At 53.3% G+C, this 19,039-nt stretch overlaps 1 protein-coding gene across 1 annotated transcript in view; it reads left to right on the forward strand.

Moving 5' to 3' along the window:
- The window catches only part of SH3RF3 (SH3 domain containing ring finger 3), a 328,669-nt gene that overhangs the window by 228,200 nt on the left and 81,430 nt on the right, over window positions 1-19,039 (forward strand). Inside the window, exon 3 of the mRNA XM_062210075.1 lies at window positions 8,069-8,164. Within this exon, the coding sequence (XP_062066059.1) occupies window positions 8,069-8,164 (96 nt within the window). The remainder of the gene's footprint in view (window positions 1-8,068; window positions 8,165-19,039) is intronic.

Below are 19,039 nucleotides of genomic sequence, written 5' to 3' on the forward strand. Positions count from 1 at the left end.
TTGGCCTGGCAAAACCCTGGCTTTTGCAGGCATTTTGGGGAGTTAATCAGTGCATGGAAGAATCTCTCTCTCTCTCTCTCTCCTTTTCAAATAAACAAAAAACAGTTTCTTATAGGTAACATATAGTGTGGTCTTGTTTTTCTTTCTTTCCTGATAATCTCTGTCTTCTAATTCGTGTAGTCACAAAAGTTGGACGTTGACATTGGAAGTGATTAGTGATGTGGTTGGAGCAAATCCTGCCACATGTGTCACTATTTCCCCTTCGCTACTCTTGCTCTTTGTTTCTCTTCAGTATTCCGTGACCTTTCTGTCTTTAGTGGTTTTCCCTGATCATATTTTATGATTCATTTTTTTCTCTTTTCCTAGAATATCTCTTTTTGCAATTCCTTTAGCTGGTTGCCCTGGAGTGTGCAATACACATTTACAACAAATCTAAGGCTACTTTCAAATATTGCTGTACTGCTTCATGGTAATGGGGGTAGCTTTTCATCACAAAACCGTAACAGATTTTATTTCTCTATCTTTGTATCATTGCTGCCATCTATTTTCCTTGAAGATAAGCATACATAAGTTTATATATAAAACAGACATACACAGGGGCGTGTATTAGTTTACAGGATAGAGACACAAACACATGAAAATACATAATCACATACCTTGTTTCTGTTATTTTGAAGGAGCTCTTGTTGGATCAGTTGTAAGGAAGTAGGTTGTTATTTTTCTGTCACTTATTCCTTCCCTGATGTGTTTCCCTTCTCGTGTAGATTGGAGGCTCTGACCTGTTGTCTTCCTTCTCTCTAAAGAACTCCTTTTTACATTTCTTGTGTGGTGGCCCTACTGGCAATGTCCTCCTTCCATTTTTGCTCTTCTGTGGAAGTCTTTATTTCCCCCTAGGGAAGGGCCCTTTCATGGGATACAGAACTCTAGGTTGGCGGGGTTTCGCTCAGTACTTCATTTCACTCCTCTCTTCTTGTTTACAGGTCTGACAGTGTGTTGCAATTCTCATTTTTGTTTTTTTTTTTTTTTTTTTGGAGGTAACCCGGTGTGTTTCCTTCTGCCTTCTTAGAGGATTCTATCCTTATCTTTCAGTTTCTGTATTTGGAAAAAAATAGATGTGCAGAGGTGCAGTTTCTGGTGTCTGCCCTGCTTCCTCTTCTCTGGACTTCCTGGATTGGTGACTGGGTATCTGACATTGATGTGGAGAAATCTATTTATTTCTTCCTGCAACTCCTTTGCATGTACGGAGTTGTCACGCAGTCTGAGTGCTGTTCTGGGTGTTCTTTCTCCTCCAGGTTTTGTTTTTCCTTTTTGCTTCTTGGTTTCTTCTGAGATATCCCCAAGCTCGAGATTGCTTCCTCAGCCGTGCCCAGTCTCCTAATGAGCCCATCAAAGGCATTCTCCATTTCTGTCACAGTGCTTTTGATCTCTAGCATTTCTTTCCGGTTCCTTAGAATTTGCATCTCTCCGCTGACATTGCCCGTCTGTTATTGCATACTGTCTGCTTTGTTCATGAAAGCCCTTAGCATAGTCACATAATTGTTTTAAATTCCCTGTCTGTTAATTCCAACATGACTTGCCGTGTCTGAACAGTTCTGATGCTTGCTCTTTCTCTTCAAACTGTGATTTTTGCCTTTTAGTATATCTGGAAGTTTGTTTTTTTTTTTTCCCTCGATAAGGCATGATGTGTTAAAGGAACAGTTGTAAATATATCTTTAGTGTGTGGTGGGCAAGAGTGGGCAGCTATGGTGGGTGTCCTGTGGTTCTATAATCTTGGGGTCTCAATCTTGGGGAGCCTGTGTTTCTCAGCTCCCCCACCCCTTAGGTGGGCCAGGAGCACCAGAGGTGGTGGAGTTGGGTAATTCCCTTCCCCAGCTCAGTGTCTGCATGGCTGGGAGCCAGAGCTCAATCCAGGTCCCCGCATGGGAGGCTGGGCCCCACCTCTTTTCAGCCGTCACTCTTTGCCAGCGATGGTGCTGTATAGCAGGAACCTGGAGTAAGGAGGTGGAGCCAGGAATTAAACCAGGCCCTCTGCTGTGGGCGTGGGGATCTGAGCTGGCGTCCTAACTGCTTAACAACTCTCCCCCAGTAAGTTTTTGATATTTAATTTTTATTTCATATTTTATTTTATTTTTATTTATTTTATTTTATTTTTTTGACAGGCAGAGTGGATAGTGAGAGAGAGAAACAGAGAGAAAGGTCTTCCTTTTTTGCCGTTGGTTCACCCTCCAATGGCCGCTGCGGCCAGTGCATCGCGCTGATCTGAAGCCAGGAGCCAGGAGCCTCTTCCGGGTCTCCCATGTGGGTGCAGAGGCCCAAGGACTTGGGCCATCCTCCACTGCCTTCCCGGGCCATAGCAGAGAACTGGCCTGGAAGAGGGGCAACCAGGATAGAATCCGGCGCCCCGACTGGGACTAGAACCTGGTGTGCACCGGCGCCGCAAGGTGGAGGATTAGCCTGTTGAGCCACGGCGCCAGCCTATTTCATATTTTAAAGTGAACTGAAAATATAGAGTGCCATCCAGAAGCACAAGAAAACCTTGGGCCTCCTGCTTTCTTCCTTCTTCGTATTTGTTTTCTTGTTTGTAAGACAATTGTACTATGAAGCTATTGTTCGTGATAGAATATTTGGAAAACAGGAAAGAACACAAACATTGAAAACAAAGGTGCCCAATTTCTTCTGTCTCTGCCGGAGTTATTCCCTCTTTAAATTCTGGCACTTGTATTTCATGCTTTTTCTAGATGTAGTTGTATATGTTTTATGTTTTTAAATTAAAAAGCAGGATTTTATTGGTAAAGTTAATGACACGTTCACTTAGTGGATACTTTTGCCATTTATATATAACTGTCAAGCCCATTAGATAGGTTATAGTACATTCACATGCTGGAATCATATTATGTGACAGTTAAAGAGGTCTTGAAGTATGCACTTGACAGTCACGGAATGGTCCTCAGACTAAATTAAGTAAGGTGTGGAATAGTGTGGTGACTATGCCACCTTCATATCATTAATTTTGAATTTTAAAGTTTGAGAGCCATAGATACCCAGGGAGAAAAAGACAGAGACAGATACGGAGGGTGCAGCCATCTGCTCATTCACTCCCCAAATGCCTACAACAGCTGGAATTGGGCCAGGCGAACACCAGAAGGCAGAAATGCAATCCAGGTCTCCCAATTACTTGAGCCATCACCTGCCATCTCCCCAGATCTGCCTTGGCAATCAACTGAAGTCAGGAGCCAGAGCTGGGGTCACACACAGATACTCTGATGTGGGACTCAAGTGTCTGACACACCATCTGTATCCCTCGGCCAAATGATTATCCCTGTGTTGTGTGTGTGTGTGTATGTGCACACAGATCAGGCATATACAGTGGTCTTCAGAAAGTTTGTGGGAAATGTTTATTGTGAAAAAAACGGTTCATGGACTTAAAAAAAATTTTCACCGAAATAAACTTGTCTTTTAATTGCAACTCCCATGAGCTTCTGGAAGCTCCCTCATGTATATACACATGCATCCGAGAATGCCCATGCACCTCGTAGGAAACTCACTAGTGGGCACTTTTGGGGAGTCAGCCGAAATACTCAGGATCGGGGTCATGGCTTGTTCTTAAATGTAATGTGCATGTTTCCATCTTGATTTAATTATTTCTCTCCTGGATTGCTTTGAGTAACTAACTGTGTTCCGTGTGCTTTTGTCATTTGTCTCTAGTTGAACAAACACCCATAAGGAACATCCTCGTAGCTCAATCTTCGCATACTTTGATTGTCTTAAGATGGAGTCCCTTGATGTGGCTTTGATAGGCTTGCAAGGCTTCAGTTTTTTTAAATAAAGTATTTACTTGTTTATTTGAAAGGCAGAGAGGGAGAGAGTCTTCCGTCCACTGGTTCACAGATCTGGCTGCAACAGCCAGATGTGGAGCAGTCTGAAGCCAGGGGCCCAGAACTCTGTCTGGGTCTCCCGTATGAGTGACAGGAGACCAAGTACTTGGGCCATCATCTGCTGCCTTTGCAGGTGCATCAACAGGGAGCTGGATCAGCAGTGGAGTAGCTGGGACTCAAAGTGGCAGTCTGACATCGGGTGCCAGTGTCACGGTACTGGCTTAACCCACTGCTCCATGTTGCAGAATATTTGACAGGAATCGCCAGACTGCCTGCCCTGAGTTTCCATCCCACCTCGAGTGAGTCTGTACCTGCACCCTGTGTGCTGGCTGCCCCTGTGAGCTGGATTTATGTTCATCCTTGCTAGTTTGATGAGCACAACAGAGAGACACTGGAATCTTCTTATTTAAAATTGTATGCATTTGATTTGCAGTCAAGTGTAACATTTTAAATGTACGTAGTGTCAATTTGCTTTTCTTCTTCTGTGAGTCACCTGAATTTTGCCTTTGTTAAATTTTTCTTTTCAGGTATTTGTCTTTTTTGTTGTTGTTATTGCCACTGTTCTTTTTTGTGCTTATATGGTATGGATATTAAACTTTGTCTCTCATATAGCCTACAAGTATTTTACTGGTTTATTTGCTTTTTTTGGTTTGGTTTCTGTTGGTTTTAAGGTAGAGAATTTAGTTTTTCTGTAGCCTTCTGTCTTTTAAAAGATTACTTATGGGAAAGGCAGAGTGACAGAAAGAGAAAGAGAGAGAAAGAGAGAGAGAGAGAGGGAGGTCTTCCATCCACTCGCCCAGCTCCCACAATGGCCAAATCTGACTCAGGCTGCAGCCAGGAGCCTGGCACTCCATCCTGGAGTCCCACATGGGTGGCAGGGACCCAGGTGTTTGGGCCATCTTCCCAGGTGCATTATTAGCAGGAAGCCGGATTGGAAGCTGAGCAGCTGGGACTTGAACCGGCACTCCAGTATGGGATGCTGGTGTCTAAAGCAGCAGTACAACCCGTGTGCCACAGCGCCGCCCCCCGTGGCAACCCTTCACTATCGTGTTTTGAAGCTCGAGATTAAGCATCTATTTATATTTTCTTCTTGGACATTTAAGCTTGCTTCTAACATTTATGCCTTTAATCCTTATGGAATTAATTTCGGCATATACTGATATGAGCAAAATAGAAAACTTACTCTTTTTTTTTAATGTTAGCCATTTTTAATCTCATCATCTAGCATTGTTGCTGATATATGGAAAACCCAGGGGCTTTTGTGTGTTCATTTTGAAATTGGCAGCCTTTCTCGAATTTTAAATTTGAGTTGCTAGTCTGCTTTTCCAGGTAGATCATTGTGTCCTGAGTTTTTCAGTACTTACACTTCCTAGTTTACGGCTTTTATCTCTTTGGCTCTGATTTCTCGAACAGCCTTAGATAATAGTATAGACATTTGATACTTCCGTTTGCTTTTCTGTGGTATTTTGCTGTTGCCAAAACTCTGGCTTGCGGGCAGCCTTGTGAGCGCTCAGCGACGTCAGGCTGATGTGGTCTGGGCTTGTCCTGGCTTGGCTCCCCCTGGTTGTGAACACGGGAAGTGCTCAAGACAGAGTTCAGGAATGTTCTGTGAGCATCCCCTCCAGCCAGGCCCACACTGTGACCCTAATGCTTTCCAGAAAAGCCCCCACACTGCCCTGGCTGTGCACCGCTGGAAGGCAGCCCTCCCGACTGTTAGCCTGGGGCCCGAGAACTGACGGCGATGTGACTGCCGCGGAGTGAGTGCCTGCAGGTGCGTTGTCCTGGCTTACGGCAGCAACTGGAGGCTGAGGTGCACCCACCCGTCGCTCCAGCCAAGGGGACCCGTTCTGAGAGGTGCTTGCTAGCTGATGTCATTGTCATGTGAATGTCACACACCTGGGCGCAGAGCACATGCGTGGCTACGATGGACAAACAACGCAAGATTCAATCAAGGGAGCCATCAAGAGACACAGTAAACGTGGGACCCGTGGTGCTGCTGCCCCACCCACCCTGGCAGGCTGGTTCGCACTCAGGTCTTTAAGCAGGACACTGTCAGATGATGATAATTAGCGCAGAATGGTAACCTCGTGTTTAGTGTCACGATCGGTGATGGGGCTGACCGCACTGCACCTTGCTGTGTGTGCTGCACCTTGGTACGGCTGACCGCAGAGTGGGTGTGCTTCTGCTGGCATCCCCCAGCTCACGCGAGGGCTGCCCGGCAGCCGGACACGGCTCCGCAGTAATCTCATGGACCCCCTGCCGTCCGTGGGGTTTGTGGGAGTCTGAAACGGTGTTCCTAAGCGCCTGGCTGGATTCCGAAGCCGCAGATGGGTTTGTTGTGTTTGGGAGGAGTGGGAACGGCATGCAGGGATCAGGGCGCGGCTGTGACTGTCTCACATTGTACCCTGCGCTCTGTGGGAGGAAGGTTGGGCAAAGACCTTGGAGGACCCTCCCGGCACGAACCCTGTACTGTGAGCAACTTCCCTGGTGGTTTCATGGAGTCCCCTGCCAGGGAGAGGCCACGGCCCCATCTCAGGACAATATTGAGGCCGGTGCCGTGGCTAAACAGGCTAATCCTCTGCCTTGTGGCGCCGGCACACCGGGTTCTAGTCCCGGTCGGGGCGCTGGATTCTGTCCTGGTTGCCCCTCTTCCAGGCCAGTTCTCTGCTATGGCCCGGGAAGGCAGTGGAGGATGGCCCAAGTCCTTGGGCCCTGCACCCCATGGGAGACCAGGAGAAGCACCAGGCTCCTGGCTTCGGATCAGCGAGATGCGCCGGCCGCAGCGGCCATTGGAGGGTGAACCAATGGCAAAAAGGAAGACCTTTCTCTCTGTCTCTCTCACTATCCGCTCTGCCTGTCAAAAAAAAAAATAATAATAAATACATAAATAAATAAAGGACAATATTGAGGCTTTCTTTTTTCTTTTTTTTTGACAGGCAGAGTGGATAGTGAGAGAGAGACAGAGAGAAAGGTCTTCCTTTGCTGTTGGTTCACCCTCCAATGGCCGCCGCGGCCAGCACACTGCGCTGATCCGAAGGCAGGAGCCAGATGCTTCTCCTGGTATCCCATGGGGTGCAGGGCCCAAGCACTTGGGCCATCCTCCACTGCACTCCCGGGCCACAGCAGAGAGCTGGCCTGGAAGAGGGGCAACCGGGACAGAATCCGGCACCCCGACCGGGACTAGAACCTGGTGTGCCGGTGCTGCTAGGCGGAGGATTAGCCTGTTGAGCCACGGTGCCGGCCTAATATTGAGGCTTTCTTTGAAGGGCTGCTCTTCCCCTGTGGGGCCACCTGCGCCTCTCGCTCCTTAGTGGGGGTCCAGATGCCAGCTCAGATGATGCCCAAGGACAAACAACAGGGAGGGTTTGATCTGCAGGGAGGGTTTGACGCTGAGGGGCTGCATAGCCAGCCCTGGCTGCTGAGGGGAAGGTGACACTCGGAGGTGGGCAGAGCTGGCCAAAGCTCCCTGGGAGGCGCCAGTGCCCCCGAGAGCGTCCCCGAGGGGCTGTGTCCCTCCACACTGTGTGCTGTCTCCTGTTCCGCAGGGCTCCTCCTCCATCACTGCCTGCCTGTCCCCATCCCTTCCCGGCCCTTCTCTCCCCAGCCCTCCTCGCTGCCCACCCTGACCTTGACCCCGCGCTCCTGGCACCTGGGAGGACGTTGAGTGTCTCCTTCCTTGCACCCTGCCAGCTCCTCGTCCCCTTTCTTCCCAGCATCTTCCTTTCTGCTCCCATCTGTTGCCATCTGTGCAGTTAGATTTGGTATTGTGTGATATGGCAAAGAATTTCAGAGAGTTATCTGGAGCTGCACGTACCCATGTTCTAAATAAGTGTAATTGGATTAGGGTCACTTATTTTTTTGTTCTCTGATGGAGCCAGAACCCTAAAATGTTTTATACTTAGCTGAATTTATTTTATTAAAAATATTTCTGTTTCACTAAACAAATAATTGGAGCATGCATGTTAAAGCACTAGCTGTGTTGTAGGGAGCCAGACTTTCCTGTTTGGGGAACCTTGTGTCTATTATCAGCAGTCTCCGAGCGAGAGATCCCAGGGAGGACAGAGATTTGAACGGGCACACACCCTTGCTGGCATCACCCCTTGGGGTCTGTTTGTAGCCCCAGTAGTACTAACCAGTGCCTTGTTTTCTTTTCTTGCTGTTGGCTGTTATCTGTGTGTGTCTGGAACTCTCAGGATGAAATTTTGACCGTCATCCGAAGAGTGGACGATAACTGGGCAGAAGGAATGCTTGGGGACAAGATTGGCATCTTCCCCCTGCTGTACGTGGAGGTGAGTACACCAAGGCCCTCCTACCGGGCCCAGCCTGGCCCCGCATCGGTGCCGTGTGGGCCATCATGCTTCCCCCCACGGTGAGCCCTGAGGACGTAAATGCACCCCGCAAACACACTGATGCTGTCTCAACCGCGGCTGGCTCCCCCTAGCTTACCAGGAGGGCCTAGCAAGACTAACAGTGCAAACCTGGCTGAGCTGGGCTGGCCACGTGCTGCTGGAAACATCTGGTCTTCCTGGTGCACTGTAGAAATCATCCTCTTGCTATAGTCCTTACAACCCCTGTGCACCGGCTGCTGAGGCCCCCACACCAGTGGGGCTCCCCAGGCTGCCCCTGTCCACATGCTCCTGGCCAAGACTCACGCCATTTCCAGCTCCTCCTGCTGCTGTCCCAGCCATGGTCCCATCCCTTGCTGTTTTGTCCCATCCGTCTCGTGGGGCACTGCTGATGGCCAGTCTCTGCTGGCCGCCCCTATACCTGTTCAGCTGGGGAGTGGAGCCCCAGCTGTCCTTGTCCTGGTGTCCACAGGGGACACTGAGAGGAGCTGAGCAGGCACCCTTGACCTTGAGAAATTCCAATGCAACGGACAGGACCAGAGTTAGACCCAGACACTGCACAGTATCCTCCTTCCGTGCCTCTAGTCCCCGAGGGGTGGAATAATTTGTCACTGTTTTAGAAGTGGCAATGACTGAGTCTGAGGGGGTGTCTGCGCCCCCACATGTGGGGGCCGTGGAGCCGCCCGTGGAGACGATGCAGCGTGGGTCCTGTGTGAGGGGCTCCGTCATTCAGAAGTCAGCAGCTTCCCCCCGGGGCTCCAGGACTGCATGCCTGGGGTCTCCCCCAGCCCGGCCCTCTGCTGTCCCTGACAACAGAGCTTGTCTCTCGCAGGCCAAGGCATGCCGGAGGGCAGGGTGAGTGAGGCAGCTGTGGGGAGGTCAGGGTGGCCTGGGCGTCAGAGGGAGACCCAGCTGGTCACGCATCACCCTGCCTCAGTCCTTCGATGTGAAGGCTCTGGGCAGGTGTGCCGGCTTCCTGAGCCTGTGTTTCTCCCTCAGACGAGGCCAGAGTGGGAATCTCCCGTGCATCAACTTCAGCAGACCTGAGCTCGGGGCGCCCGGCACCTGGGGCAGCCAGGGACCCCGCGCCCACCAGTGCTGGAGGCCTGGGACCTCTGGCCCTCTTCGAGAACACTGCCTTCTGTGCCGTGGGAGAGGGCCCGCTCGAGGAAGTGAGGACCAGGGCTAGCAGGAGCACTGGGGGCTGGGCTGACAATTCCAGCGTGGTGGAGAGAGCCAAGCACTTTGTCTGGAGTCCATAAACATGTGTCTTCGTTTGGGTGGTGTTGGGCAACTATTGATGCAATGTATAGATCCTGCAAACATAATGGTGGCAAAACCTAAAACCCTGATTTAACTGAGTGAATATTATAGTACCCCTCCCAAAAGCATGAAAGTTATCAGGGGCAGCTTCTTCCTGTGTTGAGAGCCTTTCAGCACAGTAACCACATGTGCGTTGCCCGCGGTTGTGTTCGGAGCTGCAGCCTTGAACTCGGTCTGTCCTGTGCACTCAGCTTGCTGTCTCCTCCTCGCGTGGGCTTTGATAGACAAAATGTTGTGTTGACCCCGCGCCTCTCCATGCAGTTCTGAAGGAGCTGATGATAACTAATGGGCCTCCCCGACAGCTTCCTCTGAATCATTCCTCAGCCTGCAGGAGTTCCTTCCGTGCTAGTTTACAGTTGCAAGCACCTCTTCCCCGAGTTGGATGTGCCGTCTCACAGGCTCGGGGTTGCTGCCCCTTTGTCTTGTGGGTTTATAGCCCCTGGCGGAAGCGCACAGTAGGAATTCAGGAAGGTGAGAGGGGCTGTGTGCTGTCAGGGTTCTCCAGAGAGAACCACCAGGGGGTGGATGCGTGAGTGGAGGCACGGGTGCAGGCACAGATGGGTGAGAGTGGACGTAGCGGGAGCGATAGGGAGGCTAAGTCCCACACGGGCCGTGTAAGGCTGCAGACCCCAGGAGACCTGTATCATGGCTCAGTCCAAGTCTGAAGGGCTCAGAAGCCAGTTCAAGGCCAAAGGCCCCAGCACCCAGATGGACCCCTGGAGTAGTCCTGGGATCCCCAGGCTGGACAGCCTGGAGTTCTGTCTCAGCTCCAAGAAGGAGAGGGGGCATCTTCCTTTCTTGTTCTGTCCAGGTCCAGTGCTGATTGGATGATATCCACCCCCATGGAGGGCGGGTCTTCCCCACCCAGCCCACTGCTAATTGGATGATATCCACCCCCCCCATGGAGGGCGGGTCTCCCCCACCCAGCCCACTGCTAATTGGATGATATCCACCCCCCCATGGAGGGCGGGTCTTCCCCACCCAGCCCACTGCTGATTGGGTGATATCCACCCCCCCCCCATGGAGGGCGGGTCTTCCCCACCCAGCCCACTGCTAATTGGATGATATCCACCCCCCCCATGGAGGGCGGGTCTTCCCCACCCAGCCCACTGCTAATTGGATGATATCCACCCCCCCCCATGGAGGGCGGGTCTTCCCCACCCAGCCCACTGCTGATTGGGTGATATACCCCCCCGTGGAGGGCGGGTCTCCCCCACCCAGCCCACTGCTGATTGGGTGATATACCCCCCCGTGGAGGGCGGGTCTCCCCCACCCAGCCCACTGCTAATTGGATGATATCCACCCCCATGGAGGGCGGGTCTCCCCCACCCAGCCCACTGCTAATTGGATGATATCCACCCCCATGGAGGGCGGGTCTCCCCCACCCAGCCCACTGCTAATTGGATGATATCCACCCCCATGGAGGGCGGGTCTCCCCCACCCAGCCCACTGCTAATTGGATGATATCCACCCCCATGGAGGGCGGGTCTCCCCCACCCAGCCCACTGCTAATTGGATGATATCCACCCCCATGGAGGGCGGGTCTCCCCCACCCAGCCCACTGCTAATTGGATGATATCCACCCCCATGGAGGGCAGGTCTTCCCCACCCAGCCCACTGCTAATTGGGTGATATCCACCCCCATGGAGGGCGGGTCTTCCCCACCCAGCCCACTGCTGATTGAGTGATATACACCCCCCATGGAGGGAGGGTCTTTCCCCACCCAGCCCACTGCTGATTGGATCCACCCACATAGAGGGCGGGTTTTCCCCACCCAGCCCACTGTTGATTGGATGATATCCAGCCCTCTAGGTGTTCCTGAATGCAGTCAGGTTGGCACCCACAGTGAGCCGTCACAGGGCAGAACTCCTAATGAGCGAGGCGGCTCAGCAGTGAATTTGGAATCCCTCTCTCCTGTTGTGCACCCACCACTGTGCCGTACAGCTGAGGCCAGGGTATGCAGGTGAGCAGATACGCGGTCCTGGAGAAGGGGCGCCTGTTTAGTCACCGGTCCCCTTCTTCCCAGGACTCTGTCAGCCTTCCACAGAGAAACTGGAAATGAGGGGGCAGAAATGGAAACGTCACACCCATCCCCCACCCAGCTGCTGCCTGAGCACACTCGGCCTAGGGTAGCAACGACAGATGGATTTTCTCCCTCCATAGCAGGCGGACAGTGCCCCACCGGCAGCAGCTTCACAGAGGTTCACAGATGCAAGCCCCGGGGGGAGGGGTGGTCCAGCATCCCAGAAACAGAATGTGTGGGTGTTACAGCCACTGGCACCTGGGCGCAGGTGCTTCTGGGGTGACAGGACACCAGCTGCTCCCCACGACACTCTCACCAGCCCAGCGAGAGGGCAGTGCCTCTGAGACAGAGGGACCTCTGTTGGATAAAGGACTTACACAGTCGCCTCCGGCCCCTCTCTTCTTTTCTCTTTTTCTCATTTTTATTTACTTGAAAGGCAAATGATGGAGAGAGGAAAAGGCATATTCCATCCACTGGTTGACTCCCCAGACACCCACAATAGCCGGGGCTGGGCCAGGCTGAAGCTGGGAGCCAGGAACTCCATCTGGGACTCCCACATGGGTGGCAAGGGCCCAAGCACTTAAGCATCAGAGGTGGAGGAGAGACTCTCCAGTATGGGATCCAGGCATCCCAAGCAGTGTCTTAACTCCCTGCGCCATGACCCCCACCCTCTCTCTCGGTGCTTCACTACCTACTGATAACCAATTCTGCTGAAGTGTTGGCACACGCTTGCCCTGGCGTTGACTTGGGATGGGCTGGGTCTTTCCACCCCACTTCTGCAGAGGTGGAGCCAGTGTGTGGGACTGGGGGTCTGGAAGGGGTAGCGTGGACATTGCATAGTCACTGAGGAGCCATGGAAGCCCCAGGTGTCAGGTTACGCTCCTGCCTGTACAGTTGTGAAACCGGCCATGTGCAGCCACATCCCACATCCCGACGTTTTCCCGTGAAGTGGTGGGGGGAGTGCATGGGTGAGTCCCCATGCCTGGCCCAGGGCTAGGTGTGCTGCTGTGGACACTGGCAGGCAGCCACGTGAGAAACCTTGTTGGAAGTGTGCTTTGAGAATCCCTGCGGCCTCAGCAGGAGAGGTAAACAGCTGCCAAAGGCAGTGGGGCAGGAGAGGTCCACGCACCCTGGTAGATGGAGCAAGACAGGCCACCCCTTCTGGGGGTGTCGAGGGGAGCTCATGCAGGAATCTTTGCTTATGCCTATGCGTCTGTCTCTAGCACACACAGGCCTAAACCTAGAGTGCAGTGGGAATAGATGTTCCAGTGTGCCTGTCTGCCCATCCTGTCCTTGGCGCTGTTTCCGGCTGTAGTTCCACTGATGGACTCTCCTCCTCGTTCCAGGCTTCTTTGCATGCTGGGTGATTTTTTGCTTGGGCACCTGTTTCTTGGCTCTTACCTTGTGGGGAGTTGGGTGCCTACAACTATTCCAACAACCATGCCTGAGCTTGGGAGTTCTGGGACGCTGTTCGGTTCCTTAGACACAGTCTGATGCTTGCAGATTCTCTCTGAAGCTGTCAGACAGGGCTGATCTTCCCCACTCTGTGCCCAGCGGCTGGGGCTGCCCACTTTGTCCGTCTTCATGTTTCTCCCTTTGTGATCTTTGGCACCCACTTCCTGGGTTTGGGCGCACAGGGAGAAGCAGGTGTAGCACTGGTGGCCGGGCACCTTCGGGATTCAGGTTCTATGCTCAGATGGCGCCTGTGCGTTTAAGGAGGCTTCCTCCTGCCACTCCAAGCCATGGAGTACGGCAAACGAGAAAAGGCAGCTAATTCCGGCTTTATCTTGTTTCTGCTACACCCACTCAGAGAAATTCAAAGCTCTGCTCCCTGTTGCTTTTACGTGTTTGAAATCCCACAAAGAGAGAGCAATTAAGAGTTCCATTTGGAAGCTCACAAGGCCTCTCTCCTGTGGGAGGCAAAGGCAAAGCTGTGGGGCACCAAGCACAGCTCCCAGGGGTCTTCTGTGCAGCGATTTTTCCCTCTTACTGCTCGGCCACTCCCCCCGTCCCCCACGGAGGCCACTCTGGCTCTCTGGGAGACCATTCAGGTGAGTGTGTGGAAGCTTCCATCTGCCACACGCAGTTGCACTCCGTGCTGACCCCTCCCCTCCATCACAGCCCCGGCGAGTTGGGTTTCTGCCTGGTGATGCCAAGGAGAGCAAGTGGCAGCCCCATACACCTGCCTGATGCCAGCTGCAGAACCGAAACCCCCCTGCCGCCGGCGACTGCGCCTTTCTTACAGGCTGGGAAGACAGTGGCTCCTTGTGCCTTGGGTTTCTGCTGCGGGCTTACCCTTGGCCGAAAGAACAGGTTTACCCTGTTGTAAGATGCCCTCCCTGTCCACAGGGAGCCAACATGTCTTTCCCCACCCGTTTGTTGATGCATTTCCTGTGCCCGGCCCTGGGGATGCACAGGGAAGGATTGTCTCAAAGCCCATGTTATCGTGGGAGGAGACACAGAGTGGAGAAAGGGGGTGGGTTCTGCAGGTGTCAATGGGGAGATAGACAGCTGGGGGAGGGGCAAGAGGATGAGGCCAGGCGGAGCCGCAGGTGTCATGGTGGCACAGGGAAGCCCTCTGAGGAAGCAGACTGTGGGGGAGGAGGGGCTTCCAGCTGTGGTCTGAGCTGGGCAGTGGCTGATGGACGGGGTGACGGGCAGGCGGGGCGAGATGAGGGTGACGTGGGACAGGGACAGTGGGAAGCCATTTCCACAGATCCTGAGGGTCACTCTGGGGACCTGGGCATTTGCTCCAGGTTTGTATCCAAGACCTCTGACCCGGGGCCTTCGGGTCACGTTCTTAGGCCAGCCTCTGCCTGCACGGAGGTGAACTTCGATCGGGAAAACCAAATGAAGAGAGACTTCCGGACTGAAAGCTTTCAGGAGGTGGTCGTAGGGAAGCCCCAGGTCTGGGGCCCCTCGCGTGCAGGCAGAAGGCTCAGGGCAGTCCCATCTGTGCAGGCTCCCAGTGGTGTTGCCAAGCAACATCCCCAAACTGGTTGGAGGCATTGCTGTAGAACCCCCAAACTGGGCTTGCTCGCCCGACACACAGAAAACCGATCTCTGATATCAGGGTGGTGGGAGACTGCCGGTGTTTATTGCAAAGCGCAGAGCAAGGAGTGTGGCAGCTGCGGCTTAGCTCCCAGATTCCCCAAGGAGTTAGGGGCGAAGGCTCTTAGACACTGACATTGGGGCTGAGAACTGTGTGATCAATTCATATCCAAGGTTTTAGAGCAGAAGACTGGCCCAGACCAACCTAGCTCTGTCTCTCAGCTCGCTTTCACCTCCCCTGCCTTGGTTTCCATATTATGTGAGGGGAGGGAGTGAGAGTCTCACCTACTTGGTAGGGCTCTGGGCAAATCAGCTACATAAGCCAAGGGCCCAGTAAGAACTGTGTTACAATGTATCATTCCCTCATCTTGTCCTTTAAGATCCTGCACACAGCATCTCCTGTTGCAAAAAATTCTTTTTGGTGCTTGAGTGTTGTTTTTGAGACTAGAGTGCAAATAAGGAAAGTGAACTTCAATGCTTTTCAAGGAAGCAATCTGGAATGTACTTGGGTTTCACTCGTGAAGGAAAACAAACATTTGGAGACCTGTGTCTGGCAGGAGAGGCTGTCTGAAGCAACTGACCCTGAACGGCCGTTCGGCGCCGAGAGGCAGGGAGCTGGCCACTCCCCAGGGCCAGGGGCTCCCCCAGCCCGCAGGCAGCCCTGCCTCAGTGCGTCTCCTCCCATGACATCAGGAACAGGTTGCTAAACCCTGTGACGGACGCAAGTTCTGAGACCAGGGACAGAAAAATAAACCCAGGAGGCCACCTTGATGCTTCTGAAAACCTCTTTGTATTAAAGCTGGATGTGTGGTTGAAATCCGGCTTCCGTTCTAACAGGCTGCACATGTCCACCTGTTGTTGACATGTAAGTTTGGGGAAGCTGCATGGGGTTGTTACAGAGAGGTGGTCTCAGCAGTTCTGGGAACCTGCCGAGAGAGGAGGCGGGTCCCAGAGAGAGCTTAGCTTTGTAACAGGTGAGGCTTAAAGAAGCAGATTCGAGCTGAAGCAAAGGAGCTTGCTAGTGCTCACCCACGCAGCCTGGCCCCTGGGACCCCCACTGGAGAGAGGTGGCGGCTGAATGGGAGCCCAGGGGGAGGCAGAGGAACCCAGGGTCGGTGCAGCACCGGTTGTAGCGGCCATTTGGGGAGTGAACCAACGGAGGGAAGACCTTTCTCTCTGACTCTCTCTCACTGTCTGTAACTCTACCTGTCAAATAAATTAAAAAAAAAAAAAAAAGTCCAGACATAATGCCGTGGCCAGTGGGCGTCAGAGCTTCTCCATTCACTCATACCCTCAGGGTCCAGACCTTTCCCAGCGCCCTTTGCAGGGCAGACCCAGTCCTAAACCATGGCTCAGCAGGCTTCGTTTGCGGAACCAGCTGGCTCTGGCCCTGGGCCTCTGGGGTTTTGCCACCCTGCCCTGCCCTGCCCGCCAGCCCGCTCAGCCTCTGTGTTTCCACTCCGTTTCCCTAGCATCCCATTGTGGCCTGCTCAGTCCCTGACCGTGGGGTGGCAGCCCCCATGGGAGCCTAGGGTCAGGAAGCCCCTGACAGTTCTGGACGTTCCCGGACAGCTGCCACAGCCGGTCCCGCCCAGCGGGTGGCTGTCACCCGGGCACTGAACCAAACCTTTGCTAGACCTCGCCTGAAAGTCAGCACACTTGAACAACACCTGCGGGCTCAGGGAGCTGAAAAACATCTGAGGCTCTTAGAGCACTTCTCGCTTTGTGCAAACTGGGCAAAAAGAGATTACTGCCAGGACCCAGGAGACCTCCCTGTAGGCCCATAGACGCCAGCCTCATCCGCTCTTTTGTCTCGTTTTGGTTCTAATGACTTTTTCTGATTGCAAAAATAATACCTGCCTATTATTCAAAATAGGGAGGTTCAGGAAAGTGTAAAGAAGAAAATTAAAATCACCCATAATCCTACAAGTAAATATGAATGGATGTGTAGGAAAAGAATGAAATGAAATGCTGTTAGCATATTGTTCTATTTTCTGTATTTTTTTCCTATGCATAAATTTACATGTATTTTGGGCAAGTTTGGGACTGTGCTGTTCTAATGTGATTGTGATAATTTCCCACTGACATTAATGCAGTGGCTTCAGAGTGCCTCTGCCCCCTGCCAGCCTTCCGGGAGACCTGCCGAGGTACGGAAGCCAACCCGGGCCCCTTCTCAGCCCGTGGGCCTGCTGCAGCCACTCTGCTCCCCTTTTCCCCCCTGTCGGTCCAGCCACACTGCTACCACAGGGCCTCTGCACATGCTGTTCCCCCTCCCTCTCACCATCCAATACACGCGACAGAACAAACTAGTGGTTTGTTTCTTGTCTGGCTGTCCACGACAACAGGGGTTTTGTCTGTTCTTTTTCTTTTCTTTCACACCGATCTACCTGGGCTGCCCCTCGTGGGGGTCTCCCTCCCACTCCTGCAGTGCCTCTGGTGTTGCTTGCCTTTCATGTCATCTGTAACTCCAAGGACAGGAACCTCCTCCAGTGTAGAGGCCACCCCCATAGCGTGTGCGGAACACGGGTTTGCTGGGTGAGTGGGAGAGTGTCCGGACAGCATTGGCACCAGTCCCTACAAGTGTTTGGCGCTCAGGGCCGTCACCGTGGTGGAGCAGGTTAAGCCACCGCCTGCAGCACTGGTGTCCCATGTGGGTTCCGGTTCATGTCCTGGCTGCTCTGCTGTGGCCTGGGAAAGCAGTAGAAGGTGGCTCATGTCCTTGGGCTCCTGCACCCCCATGGAAGACAAGGAAGAAGCTCCTGGCTCCTGGCTTCAGCCTGGACCAGCCCTGATTGTTGCGGCCATTTGGGGAGTGAACCAGCAAATGGAAGCTCTCTCTCTCTCTGTGTCTCTCCTTCTATCTCTCTATAACTCTGCCATTCAAATAAAAAATGATTATTTTCAAAACAATGTCTGGAGCTCAGTGTGCACAATACATCAGGCCTGGCCTCGGTGATAGGCCTGTGCGGGGAGGGAAGAGGAATGGCTCCCTACCCTGGGTGACTGCGGCTAGCGCCCTCCCCGGGAGCGGATTTGCCTGACCTAACTTTCATGTCATGCTTAACCAAAATTACAAGGCCTGACTTTTTTTTAAATTTTATTTATTTGAAAGGCAGAGTTACAGAGAGAGGTAGAGCCAGAGAGAGAGAGAGAGAGAGGTCTTCCATCTGTTGGTTCATTCCCCAAATAGCTGCAACAGCCAGAACTGAGCTGATCCGAAGCCAGGAGCCAGGAGCTTCTTCCGGGTCTCCCACGCGGGTGCAGGGGCCCAAGGACTTGGGCCATCTTGTACTGTTTTTCCAAGCCACAGTAAAGCTGGATCAGAAGTGGAGCAGCCAGGACTCGAACCAGCACCCACACGCAATGCCAGCACTGCAGGCTAGGGCTTTAACGCACTACGGCACAGCGCCGGCCAAGGTCTGAGTTTTAAAGAACCACAGTTGAGTCTGCCATGAGCCCAGGCCATTGCCTTGGCCAAGGGCACAGAGAGAGTTCAGGGGATAAGTTGCTTTGTTCAGCTAACAGGTTGGGCAGCATCCTCTGTAGAACAGCGTGTGGCAATGGAGGTAGTGAGATGTGGCCGAGAGGTGAGCAGCGGCGGCCGTGTGTGCTGCTTGCTCACTGTGCGATGCCCAGGTCCCCTCCATGGCAAATGCCACACCGTGGCCACCTCAGAGCGTTCATCAGGGGTCACATGAGCGATGCCCCAGCTTGAAAACAAGATTCGGCTCCGCAGGTCAGGCAGCTGTGTGAGCCCCAAAGCCCTGCGTTGGTGGTACTTTGGGAGAGGGTGGAGACTTGATCCTGGCATGGGCCCCATGGGAGCCCTGTCTGTCCCTGGGGGTGTGTCCTGGGCAGGTGGTTCTGCAGGGAGCCGAATCGGGCCCAACCCCGTCTCTGCTTCCTGCCTCACCGTGGGACCCCTCTTCCACACATACCCCACCATTGCCACCCCACCACCTGGCCAGACGCATGGGCTGCCCAGGCTTGGCCTGTGCACCACAAATCCATGAGCCCAAGTAAACTTCCTTCCTTCCAAAGTGGCTCTCTCAGGAATGTTTCACAGTGATGGGAAGCTGATCGACCCAAGCGGGAGTGGTGATGGGGTCAGGTCTCAGATGTATGTGGCTGGAGGTGGTAGTAGGCCCCAGCTCCGTCAGGGGTGAGAGCCCTGTGTGGGTTACCCGAGGCGCTGTAGGTGCGCCCCACCCACAGCCTGCAGGGATGAAGCGTGTCCTGGAGGAGGGTGAGGAGGGAACGCCTCCTCCGCCCACCAGGAGGCGCTGATCACAGACCAGCTGCTCTGCCTGCCCATCTCAGCCAGAAGCCTGCTGCTGGACGGGACCTGCCCAGCGTCTCCCGGGAGCACTACGCCTAATAAGCCAGCATTGGCATCTGTAGAAAGCCCCCCGCCCCCAGAC

Source organism: Lepus europaeus, chromosome 13 (assembly GCF_033115175.1).
Source record: "Lepus europaeus isolate LE1 chromosome 13, mLepTim1.pri, whole genome shotgun sequence".
NCBI lineage: Eukaryota > Metazoa > Chordata > Mammalia > Lagomorpha > Leporidae > Lepus > Lepus europaeus.